The following is a 16,436-nucleotide window of genomic DNA, read 5'->3' as shown; positions in this document are numbered from 1 at the left end:
TATGCCCGGCCTTCATCTACGTAACATTATATTGTTATATGAATGCATGTGTTGACCAGATAGTTCTGAGCTGTTATTGCTTGTACTCCTATGATGAATTACTATCTTGTAGGTGACGGGCCGTTCCCTGGCGTGGTGGACATGTTTGGCAGTGCTGGGGGCTTGCTGGAGTACCGGTCTGCTCAATTGGCTTCCCGTGGCATTGCTTCCCTTGCTTTGGCCTACTTTGCCTATGATGACTTGCCCAAATCTCTTGAAGAATTTAATATGTCATACTTTGAAGAAGCAGTGGAGTTTCTTCTAAAACATGACAAGGTATTTACTTTTGAATACTGTCTATTACTATTTTCTTCTCAACCACAAGTTTAGCAACAGTGAAATTTGCATAACCAACCAGTTCACCAAAGTGTTTTAAGGCTCCAGTCCTCTTCTAAACTGAACTCAGCATCTCTCAGACTTCCACTCTTATGCGTGGTGGGATTCGTAACCAGCGATAGCTGTAAACGTGATAACAGAAGTGAAGAATAAATAGGAAATAAATAAATTGGTGCTGTTACCCTAAATTTACTACCATTGATACTGGAGTCGCTTATTAACTGCCTGATCACCAGTGCTGTTCGCGCCCATTAGTGGCACAGACAGTTCCCTTATTCAAATCACGTGACGTGAATACACAGCGATGATTGGCTGCTGGCTCCTCCTCCTCCACCTCTTCCTTCTCCACCTCCCATCTTAACATTTGTCAGTGTATGGCTGCGATATGGGTATTACTACTACTACTACTACTATTACTACTACGGGTGCATGATAACGACTTTCCAGATGCACTCAAACTGAATTTTGCAGGTTTTCATAAATGTGCAATAATGCCTAAACGCGATAACAAAAGGCCGCGGTAACGTAGGGTTAGGTGTATATACAATACTATACAAGTACAGTACAGTACAGTGTACAGTGCTTTATGTGACTAATAGGTGATTGGATGTGTTACAGTATTTACCTAGTTCTACATAACAGGGTTTGAGTGGGGCTCATAGTGACGTGTCTTCATATCTAATTTTATCCAATTTTTCCTTGAATTTATGCACACTCTACTGTTACAATCTCTTCACTTAAGCTCTCCCAGATGTCCACAGTCCTATATGGAAAGCTAAACATTTTACTGTTCCTCAAACCTTTCATGATCTTAGAGTGTCCTCTTGTTTGTTTATCTCCATCTTCAGTCAGTGAAAACCAGATCTTGTTTTCTCTATCATTTCCACATGGTTCACTATCTTATACTCGTTATGAGATCTCCTCTCTCCTGTTTATCCTTCAAAGTTGGTAGTTTCATTTCCTTCAGTCTTTATTCATAGGGAAGATCTTTTATCTTGGTCACCATCTTTATAACTGTCCTTTGCATCCTTTCTTTATCTCCATTTGCATGTGCAATGACCACACCACTGCTCCGTATTCAAGTCTAGGTCTTATCATAGTGGTTATGATCTTTTCATCATACTCATATCCATGTAATTGCATACCACCCTGATATTTGTTAGTGTCTTGTATGTTGAAGCAAATAATCCATTTACCTGTCTTTCTGTGGTCAGGGTGTCTTGTATAACCACTTCAGGTCTTTCTCTTCCTTGCTTTTCATCATAACCTCTTCTCCCATTTTGTATTCCCCTGGAGGTCTTCTATTACTCTTACCCATTTCCATCACATGGTATTTCTTGTTATTAAATTCCAATTTCCATTTTTGGCTCCATTTCCAGATCTTGTCAATATCTCTGCAATTCCATACAGTCCTCATCCTTCCTTATTACTCTCAAGTTTTGCATTGCTGTAAACACATTTATGTAGCTTCTCAAGAACTCTTGTATATCATTAATATATATTTGGAACATTATTGGTGCCAGCAATGAACCCTGTGGTATGCCACTAGTTACTGTGCTCCAACTTGATGGGGTGTCTCTTATCACTGTCCTCATTTCTCTTTCTGTTACATAGTCTGTCATCCAATTTCAAATGCATCCCTGTATTCCTCCTATGTGCCCTATTTTCCATAAGAGTCTTCTATGTGATACTCTGTTAAAAGCCCTTTTAATATCTAAGTACACCGTGTTATCCCATCCATCTCCCCTTTTGACGTCATCTATTACCTATGTATAGAAGCTTAGTAAATTTGTTATACTTGATCTTCCTTTTCTAAATGCAAATTGGGAGTTATGATTTAATTTTCCGAGATATTCCAGCCATTTTTATTTAATCACAATTTTTCAGATCTTCCCACAACACTAGTCAGTGACACTGGTGTATAATTTAGGGGCCTCATCTTTTTCCCTCCTTGGTGTATGGGGACTTTATTTGCTCTTTTCCATTCTCTTGGCACTTTCCCTTCTATTAGAGAGCTGATGATCACATCTCAGATTGGTTCCACCAGTTGTTCTCTACATTCTCTCAGTGTCCATCCTGACACTATCTGGCTCCATTGCATTTCTTACATCTCCCTTTTTTTATTAATTTGCTAATTTCCTGTTTATGCACCATAAAGCTTCATAACTTCCTGCATCACTTCATTGTTTGGTTCTTTGAAATCTCTTTCTACATTAGATAGTGATATAAAGCTCTCATTAGTTCACTCATTTCTTTAATTGTCTCTTATAACCTATTACCCTTAATTAACTTAGTGATAGTCTCTGTTTGTCATCTTTCCATTTATATAATTACAAAAAAAAAAGCTTGGGTTCCTCTTCACATCTCTTTACTATATCCCTTTTAAAATTCCCCTTCTCCCTTTTTATTCTAATATATTAATTTGTCTTTATGCTACTTCAGATTTTTTTTCATTTTGCTGCTTCCTTAATTTCTTCCAAGCTGCATCGTTACTCTTCTTAGCTTTTGTACATGTACCATTATACCATGTGTGGTTGCTTTCTTTTATCCTGTATTCAGGAACTTAACCCCCCCCCGCTCTCTCTCTCTCTCTCTCTCTCTCTCTCTCTCTCTCTCTCTCTCTCTCTCTCTCTCTCTCTCTCTCAGACTGTGTTGTTTCTCATGGGTTCTTTTGAAAGTAATTACTTAATCTTTCAAAATTTGTCTTGGTGTGGTTTATTTATTTATTTATTTTATTTATTATTATTATTATTTATTTATTTATTTTATTTATTTTTTTTTTTTTTACTTTACATTTCAGTTTTCCTGATCCTCTAATTCAACTTCTAGAATCACATGATAATATTTTTTCCCATTGAACTATGATATTTGATGGTTGGACAAGGCTCTGGTCTTTTCATGAATACCAAATAGAGCACATATGGTTCTTCTTCCCCTCTATATCTTTATAGTCCTTCACCCACTGACCCATTGTGTTTACCATTGCCAATTGTAACACTTCTTCCCCCCATTGTCCAGCATAACTCTTTATCTCCATTTCTTCCCAATTTACACGTTTGCAGTTTAGATGCCTGAGAAGTAGCACTTATCTGTCTTATCTTAACATATTTTCCAAGCACTAATGCACTTCATTTTGCATTTCCTTGTGTTCGTCCAGCCTTTATGTATTAGTCTTTGGTGGCATATATTATGTTACTATGATCCTCCTCTCACTCCCACTGGTCCCAATTGTTATACCTAACCCCTTCAATGCAATGACGCATATTTTGCGTCATCAGGGCGCTCGTGACATTTCCGATGGCATGCATATTGCGTCATGGCTGCATTCTGCTAAGATGGTGTGTTTTCTTTCTTGGATACTGTATGAGATCTTTCACAGTGCAGGTTGTATATGATACAATGGCATACTTGACTTTCATCATTATTACAATGGTGTATAATTTGCTTTTACCAGGATAAGTACTGATGTGTCATGCTGGAAATAATTCTATATTTTTTTTTTTTTTTTTTTTTTTTTCCATTTTTCATGGTACCAATAGATTAGTTTACCATGAAAATGGACATTTTCTCTCATTTGTCTCTTCAGAAAATGGCCTTCAGAAGCAAATGATAATTTTTCTCAAAAATTTGTGTGGTTTTTTTTTCGCTGGGCACTTGAAGATGTGCAGGGAGGTGGAGCGGTGCAGGTCCGTGCTGAGCACCATCTGGTTCCACAGGCGACTGTACCACGGCAGGAAGGAGCGTATATTATGCTCAGTCCTGCTGAACGGTACAGCCACCGTGTGTGGGTGCTCAGAGTTTCCTGCCGACCGCGTAGCTTGAGTAGGGGGCAGCGGTCCAGGGAGGCGTAGAGTAGCGAGGTGAGGGGTGTGCAGTGCCTGAGCTTTGAACATAACACAAAGCCCCGCCACATCCCGCCTGTGCTGCAATGACTGGAAGGTGTCTGGTGTGGCCCCAGTGCAGACCCTCACCAACCTCTGGGCTCTGGTCTGAACCCTTTCTAGGCTGGTGAGGTACGAGGGGGGGCAGGAGGACCAGGTGAGGGGTGCGTACTCCATAACGGGACGCACCTGTGCCTTGTAGAGTGAGGACACCCCTTGGGCATCCAGCACGTCCCCCAAGCGTCTGATGCAGCCCAGCTTGTAAGACGCGTCCCTGGTAACTTTCTTGATGTGGTTGGTGAAGGTAAGGCCGCCGTCAAATTCCACACCCAGGATGTTGATGGAGTCCTGGGGAGTCAGCCTTCTGCCCTCAAGGAAGATGGCCGGTAGTGGGCGAGGCTGACCGTCTACCTGCTGTGTCCTGGAGATGTGGAGGAGCTGGGTCTTCTCCGTGGCCAGTGTGACCTGCCAACGCCGCCCCCAGGAGACGATGGTGTCCAGGGCCCGGTTTATTTTGGTGATGGTGGCCTGGATGTCGGTCCTGTTGCAGACAAATGTGAGTGTGCAGTCGTCTGCATAGGTATATGCCTCAGGGATGAGCTGCAGGATGTCGTTGAAGTAGACATTCCACAGCAGGGGTCCGAGGACGCTACCCTGAGGCACACCAGCCCTGACAGGGTGCGGGACGGAGGTGTGGCCACTCACCACCGTGCTGGAGGTCCTTGCACCGAGGTAGTCCTGCAGGAGCAGAAGGAGGCATCCCCTTGGAAGAGAAATTGTACACTTCCAATGAGAGAGAGAGAGAGAGTATTCTTTCACCCCTTTTCATATCAAGTTACAAGCAAATAACATGTAGGTATCATCTCTCTCTCTCTCTCTCTCTCTCTCTCTCTCTCTCTCTCTCTCTCTCTCTCTCTCTCTCTCTCTCTCTCTCTCTCTCTCTCTCTCTCTCTCTCTCACACACACACACACACACACACACACACACACACACAGAAATTCTTTCAAGAGACAAATTGGATGAAATTCAAGAGTGCTAAGGAGCAAATGAAAAGTGGAAGGAATTTATAAAAATATACAAAGAAGGTGAGAAAAATTTGTACCAATAAGACAACATAGAGAAGTTGGAAAGCAGGACTGGTTTAACGATAGATGTGAAAAGGCTAGAACAAGAAAAGAGGATGCATGGAAGAGGTGGAGAAGGAAAAGACGGATTAAGCAGTGGGAAAGTTACAAAAGAGCAAGAAATGAATATGTGTTGATTAGAAGAGAAGAAAGAAAGAAACAAGAAAAGGATATAATTGATAAATGTAAAGACCAACCAAGGCTTTTTACAGACATGTGAACAACAACATCAAAAATAGAGAAAGTATTGAAAGTTTAGAAGTAAATGGAGTATGCAGTGAAGATCCCAGGAAATGGCAGAGGCTATGAATGGATGCTTTCGGAAGGTATTCACAAAGGAGACTGCTTTTGACAAACCACTGGTAATGGAACAGAAAGGGATTATGAAGGAGTTTCAAGTAACTGTGGAGGAGATCAAGAACATGATGGGGAGTTTAGAAGTGAGAAAAGCTGTGGGACCTGATGGGGTATCAGGATGGATTTTAAGAGAATGCAGGAGCAACTGGCAGAAAAAGTTTGTGAAGTAATTGATGCCTCATTAAGGGAAGGTGTAGTGCCCCAAGACTGGAAAAGAGCTAACATTGTCCCAATCTATAAATCAGGTAACAAGAGAGACCCATTGAACTATAGACCAGTGTCACTTACAAGTGTGGTAGCTAAGATGTGTGAGAGGGTGGTGAAGAATAGATGGACAGACTTCTTGGAGAAAATGACATACTTTGTGAGTGTCAATTTGGTTTTAGAAAAGGGCGTTCATGCACGACAAACCTGATATGTTACTATTCGAGGGTGATAGATGTAATACAGGAAAGAGATGGTTGGGCTGATGGAATATATCTGGATTTAAAAAGGCCTTTGATAAGGTACCACACCAGAGACTGATCTGGAAACTTGAAATGGTAGGAGGAGTGCATGGCAGTTTACTAAAATGGATGGAAGACTTTTGGTAGGAAGAGAAATGAGAACAATAATTAAGGACAGACCATCAGAATGGGGATTGGTGGAGAGTGGAGTTCCACAGGGATCAGTGTTGGCACCAGTAATGTTCGGTCTACATAAATGACATGGTGGATGGGGTGTCCAGTTATGTGAGCCTATTTGCAGACGATGCAAAATTGTTAAGAAAAGTGAGATGTGACAAAGATTGCGAACTACTCCAGGAAGACTTGGACAGAATATGGAAATGGAGCTGTACATGGCAAATGGAGTTCAACACGACAAAATGCAAGAAAATAGAGTTTGGCAAGAGTGAAAGAAGAATCAGGAGTATGTACAAGATAGGAAATGAAGACATAAAACCAGTCATGAAGAAAAAGACCTTGGGGTGACAATTACCAATGACCTATCGCCAGAGAGACATATAAACAAAATAATTGGAGAAGTATTGAACTTATTGAGGAACATAAGAGTGGCGTTCGTATATTTAGATGAAGAAATGATGAAGAAAATAATTACTGCAATGATAAGACCGAGGCTTGAATATGCAACAATACAGTGGGCTCCGAACTTAAAGAAACACATAAGGAAACTAGAGAAAGTACAGAGGGCTGCAACAAAATGGTGCCTGACTTAAGAGATTTGACTTATGAAGACAGACTGAAAAGAATGCAACTTCCAACCCTGGAAAACAGAAGAGAAAGGGGAGACCTGATAGCAATATACAGAGTGATGATTGGCATGGAAAAATGGATAGGGAAGATCTGTGTATGTGGAATGAAAGAATGTCGAGAGGGCATGGGAAAAACTAAAATGGCCACTTATAGGAGAGATGTGAAAAATATAGCTTCCTCATAGAAGGGTGGAAGCATGGAATAGTTTAGACGTGGAAGTGGTCAACGCAAGGAATATTCATGATTTTAAGAAAAAGCTGGACATTAATAGATATGGAGACGGGACAACACGAGCATAGCTCTTTTCCCGTATGTTACAATTAGGTAAATACAATTAGGTAAATACACACACACACACACACACACAAAAGAGCTGACATTGTGCCTATATATAAGAATGGTAGTAGAATGGAACCGCTAAATTATAGACCAGTATCGTTGACTAGTATATTGTGCAAGGTATGTGAAGAAGTAATTAAAGCTAAGTGGAGTGAGTATCTAGAAAGTGAAAACATTCTGAGTGAAAGACAGTTTGGTTTCAGAAAAGGAAGATCGTGTGTATCTAATTTATTATGTTTTTATTCAAGAGTGACTGACATACTACAACATAGAGAGGGATGGGTGGATGCTATCTACCTGGACTTGAGAAAGGCCTTTGATAAAGTACCACACAATAGACTGATGTGGAAACTAAAGAAGATTGGAGGAGTAAATGATAAACTAGCAAAATGGATGGAAAATTACTTAATGGGAAGAGAAATGAGAACAGTGGTGAGAGGAAGGAAGTCCGAGTGGAAGAAGGTAACCAGTGGAGTTCCACAAGGGTCAGTGCTTGGTCCCATCATGTTTTTTATTTATGTTAATGATATGCCAGTAGGAATTGACAGTTACATGAACATGTTTGTGGACGATACTAAAATTATGAGGAGAGTAAAGAATGTGGAAGATTGTAACAAGTTACAGGAAGATCTTGATAAAATATATGAGTGGAGTAAGGAGTGGCAGATGGAATTTAATATAGACAAGACCCATGTTATGAAAATGGGAAGAAGTAGATACAGACCAAACTGGGATTACAGGCTGGGTGATGAGAAAATTAAAGAGACCAATGAGGAGAAAGACTTAGGAGTAACCGTGCAAAACACTTTGTCACCGGAGAAACATATTAACAAGATTTTTGAAAATATACAACATGCTTCAAAATATTGGCCTTGTGTTCCACTACCTAGATGAAGGAATGATGAAGAAGATATTATGTACCTTAATAAGACCCCAGTTAGAATATGCAGCTTGTGTCTGGTCACCGCATATGAAGAAAAATGTGAAGAAGGTAGAAAGGGTACAGAGGCTGGCAACAAGGATGGTACCAGGACTCAGGGAGTTAGACTATGAGGAAAGACTGAGGAAGCTGGGGCTGACCACATTAGAAGAGAGAAGAACAAGAGGAGACATGATAACTATGTATAAATTGGTGAACAAGATTGACATACTGGACAGAAAGTTGATAAAGGTGACCACAAGTAATCATCTCCGAGGACATGGAAAAAAGCTAATAAAAGATATCTGTCTAAATGACATGAGAAAATAGTTTCCCGCATCGTAGCATTGATAAGTGGAATAAACTGAGCAGTGATGTCGTTGATGCGGTGTGTGTCAATCAGATGAAAGAGAGGAATGGACAAGGAGACAGGACACAAAGAGCTTAGCTCGGGCCCTGTAATACACAAATAGGTAAATACACACACACACACACACACCTGCATGCCCCAACCTGTTCAGTGTGATATCTCTCTCTCTCTCTCTCTCTCTCTCTCTCTCTCTCTCTCTCTCTCTCTCTCTCTCTCTCTCTCTCTCTCTCTCAGAAGAGTTACCTTCTACCATTTTATTATAATCGAAGATAATGAAAAAATGAACATGAAAGAATGGTAATATTTTATTCACTTTGCTGAACAAATTTAGCGTATGTGACCCTTCACTCTTATCAGGGTGCTTTCGATACGGCAGGTCGCTGGGGTTGGCAAGTGTCACCCTCAGAATGGGAGAATAGCTTAGTTACCCCTAAATCTACAGAGCTAGTGGCAGCACTATGGGTGGAAAAAGAAGCCAGATACTTCCACTCGCCATCTGACTCAAGAAACCGCACATGGAGCTCAAACATGAGGCAAGAAAATTCTTGATTACGGGAACGATCGCCGTCGCTACGGACACACAGATGCAATCGTTCATATACGATTGCCGGAATATAAGGGTTAAATGAGCAGATGGTAGTAAAAGGAAACCTTCGTTGTAGCGAAAGTTTGCACCACTCACTCTCCCTGTTCAAAACAATAACAGCATCACCAGCAGCTCATCTTCCCTCGTTCAACTTACCACCAAAATGCCCTGCAATGTCGTCTAGCGTTGCTAAGAAGACCAGGAAGTCTCTTACTCTCGAAGTGAAGCTGGATATTATTCACAGACACGAGAGGCGAGAAAACTAATAGCATTGCTCGCCACCATCTTGACTCCATCTACTGTCTCTACTATTTTCAAGTCAGCAGACTCTATAAGAAGGCTGGTGAGACCGTATCTTCCTTGCAAGCTAAAAGAACCACCTGAACGCTTGACTCTACAATGGATAAAATGGAAAGCCTTGTGGAAATGTAGTATATAAGTTTTGTATGCGATACAATGATGCGCCCTTTATTTACATTCCACAGGTTGCCGGTTAGTGTCTTTCCCGTTTCACTCTCCTCCTTCATAAATTTAAGATCATCAACATTATAAAGTTACGTACATACATACATTAGTGTACATTATTATGACTTAAATTAAATTCCCTAAATGTTTGATTTCATAATTTTTACTTTCATTAAACCTTTCACCATACTATGATGCACTCTCGGTTTGTGTACTCTTAATGGAAGTTCAAGTCAGGGGTTAAACTTGTTATAATCGGTTCGCTTATCGAACTTTGGCTTAACGAATTTTTTTTTTAGGAACGTAACCCCTTCATTAAGCGGAGGTTGCCTGTGTGTGTGTGTGTGTGTGTGTGTGTGTGTGTGTGTGTGTGTGTGTGTGTGTGTGTGTGTGTGTGTGTGTGTGTGTGTGTGTGTATGCTTGTACTCGTATGTATATCTCAGGGAGTCCTTGTTATAATATAAAATTTTAGGAGGTGAGTTTTGGGTTATCCTAAGCATGCTTTATGAAATTCTGAAATTAACACGTATCCCTTGCTACCATATAATGTGAGAGGCCTTTTGCTCAATCCTTAGAGCTAGTGCTGTCACTCATGGTGCTGCACCAGGGAGGTGGCTTGCCCACTGACTGTAGAGTGGAGAGTAGGGATTTGCTAGGGCCATCTGAATTAATGAGAAGTACCTGTAGATGGTAAGAGCATTACAGATGAAAGGCAGTTCCACTCACATTATAGTAAGGGCAAGGAAGACTGATTCATTTTCAAATGGAAGCCTAATGTACAAATCTTCAAAGTTATGTAACATAGATATGATATAAGACTATAAGTCATTACATGATCAGATTTGTTAGTTACAAAATTTTACTTTTTTTTTTTTTTTTTTTTTTTTTTTTTTTTTTTTTTCCCTCTCCTTTTTCTTCCATGCACTGCACAGCACAGTTTTATAATTTGTAAGAAAATAAGAGGTGCACTTTTGTGCTTTTGTTCCTTGTTGTGCTTCATACCATTGTAACAACATTTTTTCTATGTTGACTTGTTTCCCAGATTTACATCCACCTTGATTGGGAGGTGTACAAAAGCTGTAAAGAATACAATGGTATGAAAGTTTTGGTGAGATGCTGTAGAAAACTCCTTCATTCAAAATAACTAGCAGCTAAGCAGTGAAAGAATATTGATTATTGTACTCGTAAGGCTTGACTTCTGCAGCTGCTACATGGGAGGTTGTTTCCTCTACAGTCATTAACTTCTTCCCGACAAGAGCCCAATCCTTCCCATTGAGTGGTAATCTGTAGTACTATGTGAGTGTCAGCAACACCTTCAAGTTGATTTATATCTTCTGCTAATTGCTGTCATGTACCAGTACTGCCATTTAGATATATTATATAACAAACATAATGAATTTATCTTTCCCTTAAAAATCAATAGGAAAAATTTGAGTAGGTGGGAATCCTGGAATGTATCAGTATTTCAAAGTACTATTTGTGTAGGAAACTCAAACTTGCTAGTGGGTGTTATGTGTTCCATATTTATTTTGATTTCTCTCTCTCTCTCTCTCTCTCTCTCTCTCTCTCTCTCTCTCTCTCTCTCTCTCTCTCTCTGTAAAAGGTAGACAAAGATAATTTTTTTTTTTAACAAATTTTAGATGTTTCTCTCTTGAAATTAATTTTAATTTAGAGACAAGTAGATGTAGAAATAGGAAGACAGTTTCACAGGTATATGATACTTTTCTTTTTATTCATTGTTCTTATTTCTTATTCAGGTTGAGAAACCAAATGTTGGTGTTATTGGAGTGAGTAAAGGGGGTGACTTGGCTCTGTCCATGTCCACGTTCATCCCGGAAGTCACAGCTGGTGTCTGCATCAACGGCAGTATCAGCAACATCCAGTCAAGGCTTAATCTACACAATGGCTCAATACCACCATTAAATTTTGATATCGGAAAAATAGAGGTACTATATAAATCTTTAATAATTGTTAAAATTACAAAATGAATTACACTATATCATAATAATTTCAATCATAATTTTTCTTAAAACAAAAAGCATAGTACAATACTTAACATATAGTTTATAAACAGATGGTTGATGGTGTTATGGACTGCTATGAATCGGTGGATGACCCAAAGGAATACCCTGAGACAATCATTCCTATTGAAAGGGCTGATGCAAATTTCCTCTTCCTGGTTTCATGTGATGACAGAAACTGGAAGTCTGAAATGTTTGCAGACCTTGCTGTGGAGCGCCTCAGACTGGCTGGCAAAACAAACTACACAGTGAGTGCATTAACCCGTAAGAGGTCAACCACGTACATGTACGTGGAGTCTTTGCTTACTTTACTATCTGTGGTCAATCACGTACAAGTACGTTCGCCCCTTTCTTGGTTACCATGCGTTTGAAATTCCCTCCAGCTTCAATATTTATGTTCTTTGAAGTGTCTAGCATATATCAGCACAGTTTCCCGCCATTCTGACATAGGTTAGTCATCCCCCTCCCCCACCCCTCCCTGCCACCTTAGTGTGACCCAAAAAAAACGGAGCGATATTTGGTATTACTGTCATGAATGTGGTGTAGCTCTATGCATTGAGCCTTGTTTTGAAGAATATCACACCCTGCTGCAATACTAAAAAGCTTAGATACTGAAAGAAAAAATAATAAACAATATTTTGTGGTAAACTGAGCAAATTATTTTTTACATTATATTATTACAGTATTTACAAATATTTTTTTGTATTTTTCATTTCATAAAACATGGGTTAATTTATGAATATGTAACCATTATACACATGTCTCGTAGGAGAAAAATATCGATAAAACGATTAAAAAAGCCTCATTCAGAAGTTGTACGTCTGGCAGCATCACTGAGCGAGGTAAATTTAAAGCTCCAGCTGGACATTAAAAAAATGGCAATTTCGAACTTTAACTCTTATTTTTACTTTTCCATGCCCATTTTGAGTTATATGGAATAAAAAAAGAAAGTGAAATTTTTGGTGACCTGGATGAGTATTCAGAGGTAAATCAGTGCTGACCTCTTATGAGTTAAAGAACATGTTGGAAATGCACTGAAAATATTTTTCGAGCATTAGAGATAAAGATAGTGATATTGTAGAAGACACTGGAAATGCTTAGAATAGTGAAACAATTGAGGAAAGAGACAAAGAATGTTCTTGGACATGTCAGGCACAAAAACAGGAAAATCCTAATAAAAGAATAGGACATGATGAAGAGATAGAAATATTTTCATAAACAGCTAAATGATGATTTGTCTGGCCCACCTGATATGGGACTACTGGCTTGGTATAGAGATAGATGAACTAAATGAAGAGAACAGACATGAAGGAGGTGATAAAGGTAAAATAGAAAGACTATTGGAGGATGTTGCAGAGAAGGAGGAAGTCAAGAATTCTCTGGAGATGATGAAAAGGAGGGCAATGGTCATTGCGGTTGTGGAGTGATATGCTGAAGAGATGATGAAAGGGAAGGCACTGACCATTGGGGTTGTGGAGTGATATGCTGAAGGCACCCGGAAAGACTAGTATTGCAGGGATAGTGAATACAGGGCAGGAGATGCCAGTTGAGTAGGATTGGTAATCTTAGGATCAACAGCAAATAAGATTATGTATCCATTCAGTCCTACTCGGATAAATTGAAAATGTAATTGGGAAAATCTTGAACCCTACTTAGTAACATTCCCTTCCATGTTTAAAGTCTCTCTTATATTGGTTTTCACTTATCTTAATTCCCACCAAATACTTTTCTTTAGACTCCAGTCACTTCACATCATTAAAAAGAAATTATCCATCTTCAGAATAGTCTTACTGAAAGTTTGTATCAATCATTGGTTAATGCAGTCTGCCTATCATTCTCCTGCGAATATTAACCACTACCCTGATTAAAAAAGTAATAATATATAGATGAAATAAAATAATGATAATTTTCATTGTTTGTGCTGCAGGTTAACAAGTATCCTGGGGCTGGCCATCTCCTGGAGCCTCCTTACTCCACTTTCTGCTGGGCCTCCTACCACAAATTGATCAGAGCGGGCATGCTATTGGGTGGCTCCATAAGGCCTCATGCAGATGCCCAAGTGCACGCATGGGATGCATTATTGACCTTCATTTGCAAGCATCTGAAGAACCAAACTGTCTTTAAAGGAAAGCTCTAGGTCTTATAATCAGTGGTGGGTTGTCGTTAAGATTAGTCGGGGTGCTACATCAGAGAATTATTAGCCAGTTTTAATGTGTAAAAAGCAAAACAGACAGAAAAGAAATTGTACTCTTAACTCTTGTCTACTCAGGTACAGCTGTACAACCTCATTTTCTGTGATTTATTTAATAAAAAACATTATTTAAGGGTAATTTTTTCTTATTGTTCATACAAAAATTATGCATGCATGTGAAGGATGAAGGCCTTAACACTTTTTTTTGCCAAGGTATTCAAATCTTGATTTTCACTCAATACATAGTCATGATAAATGGATATTTGTCAACTCCTCGTATTATTCAATGGTAAATATATAAACAAAAAGGATATTCAACAGAAAGGTACCAGTTTTTGTGTTGCCTTTCTCAGAAAGGGGACCTTTTTAGCAGATATGGCCTTGAGTGTGTGTGTGTGTGCCTTTTTTTTTGTCGTCTACAGGAGCTGCCGATCCAAAGGCCCGGCTCAGGAGTGATCCCGAGTCGCCTGTAGTATCAAGATCAAGATCAAGGTCAAGAATACAGACTAGGAGATAGAGACAGATTGGGTGAAGAGTGAGAGAGGAGTTAGGCAAGGATGTATTCTGTCACCAACCCTTTTCAGTTTGTATACAGAGGAGTTAGCAGCCAGATTGAGAAGAATGAATGCAGGAGTAAGAGTGGGCAATGAGAAGATAGGTGTGCTCCTTTATGCAGATGATGTGGTGGTCATGAGTGAGTCAGCAGTTGAGCAGTGTTGCCACTCGAGATTTTCGGAAATCACTAGATACACACTTGATTTTTCACAAGAATGAAAACAAATTCACAAGCTTCAGGTATTTGATGCTAATTTGCCTAATTAATATACAAAATCAGTGTTTTACTCACCGATGATGATACTATTGACGGAAAAATTGCATGGAGAGGTCATCATCATCATCACTCAACATTCCTTGAATGTAGAGTTGCTAGATTCATCTTTTCTCTCATCTCCTTCCGCCGACTCACGTATCGCTGGTGGCATTTCCCGCTTTTTACGTCATTAATTAGTGATTTTGACGGCTCCCAGTTATAGCACGGGACGTCTTGCCTTGAAATGGATTGTTTTGCTAGGATGCGATAAGCAGTTGTAGCAACATGCAGTCTGTTAGTCTGGTTTGTTTTAATCATATTGAGCTGGGAAAATATTCTTTCTACTGAGGCTGATGAATGGGGCAATGCGAGAAGATTGCACATGAATTATGATAAGAGGCCAAATTTACACATATATATCATTACCATCTTTCACTTTTTTTTTATTTCACTCCAAAATGTTTTTGTTTGCTTAGTATTTTTTTCTAAGGCTGATCTTGTGTATAGCAAGTTCCTCCACTGATCTTGTAGTTGATCTACAGTAGATCTTCCACTTTCACCAGCATTGGAAAGTGCACTGCCAGCTTTGATAGATTACTTCTAATATGATATTAAGATGTAATTATTACTAATTGTAGTAGTGGTAGATGTAAAAGTATGTTACTGTCTTGACTGTCTGATTTGTACTGTGGAAATTAGCAAAATTCACAAGATTTCCGAATTTCTCAAAAAAAATTCACAAGTTCACAAGGTTTTACCAATCGCTATCTGTGTAGTTTTCATTATTCGCCAGCTGGTTTAATTCACAAGTTGGTCCTGCCTATCGCGCCGAACTGTCGCTCTTGTGGAAGCCCTATTAAAAATATATATATACAGATATTCATGCCTACATACCTCATAATATAAACGTTTGGTTATTTATCTATGTGTCTGATTGAAAATGACATAAAAATATGTAAATATATGTTCCTAATGGTGCAAAGTATGGATGTACCAGTGTCCCATCAAAATATTTTTTGTAAGTCTAATAGTACATATATACCTTATCACAAAATTGTCAGAGTTTCTGCATAGGATAATGCTCCACTCAAAAGCGTAGAGCAAATATCACTGAGTAGCATTTATATATATAAAAAAAAAAAACAATTTTTGGAGTCTGTGCCGAAATAACCTGGCCAACATTACCGAAACCGAATTTTCCTAACTGAATCACAACAAGCGAACTTGGTATGCCTTTTGATCTCAGAAAGTTTCTCAGAGTTTGCACTGTCCATTTTCTAAGTTCATCCTCACTAATATCCATAGTGTTATCCATAGTGAAGTGGTTGTGTAGCGAGTGTGGCGATGGCTCTTAACACGCTAGATTTGTTTACGTTTCGATAGAACAATCTCGGTGCATGTCAGACAATATCCTCTAAACTGTTATTTTTTTAAGACTATTAATTGTTGTAATTTTCTGTATGAATATAATTTATACTATTTTTTTCTGGAAAGAAAAAGGCATTAAAACTACGCTTTACGTATTAATGATCTTTTCTATTTTTTGTCCCAGGAATGGAGATGAGAAAGAAGAGCGCTCGACTTATATATAAACATTTCCACTTTTTTAGCTTATATGCCACGAGTACATTCTTAGAAAGATTATAACTATTTTATTAAACTATTTAATATTTACAAAACGTGCAGAAAAGTACGTTCCAGTTGACCAACTTGCTGTGAACTAATTAACCCATCTAGCGGTTG

The 16,436-nt window shown here is 39.0% G+C and overlaps 1 protein-coding gene across 11 annotated transcripts in view; it reads left to right on the top strand.

The window, feature by feature from the left end:
• The window catches only part of LOC123505426 (acyl-coenzyme A thioesterase 1-like), a 41,170-nt gene extending 27,149 nt beyond the window's left edge, over positions 1–14,021 (top strand). For all 11 annotated transcript variants that reach the window (XM_045256682.1, XM_045256681.1, XM_045256686.1 and 8 more), the window contains 4 exons: positions 113–315; positions 11,428–11,616; positions 11,745–11,939; positions 13,619–14,021. In XM_045256682.1, coding sequence (XP_045112617.1) covers positions 113–315; positions 11,428–11,616; positions 11,745–11,939; positions 13,619–13,828 — 797 coding nt within the window. In that variant the 3' untranslated portion in view covers positions 13,829–14,021. The remainder of the gene's footprint in view (positions 1–112; positions 316–11,427; positions 11,617–11,744; positions 11,940–13,618) is intronic.
• The last annotated feature ends 2,415 nt before the right edge of the window (positions 14,022–16,436 follow it).

Source organism: Portunus trituberculatus, chromosome 18, assembly GCF_017591435.1.
Source record: "Portunus trituberculatus isolate SZX2019 chromosome 18, ASM1759143v1, whole genome shotgun sequence".
Lineage (NCBI taxonomy): Eukaryota > Metazoa > Arthropoda > Malacostraca > Decapoda > Portunidae > Portunus > Portunus trituberculatus.
Note: the sequence above shows the minus strand (reverse complement) of the source record. Positions and strands in the feature narration are given on the sequence as shown.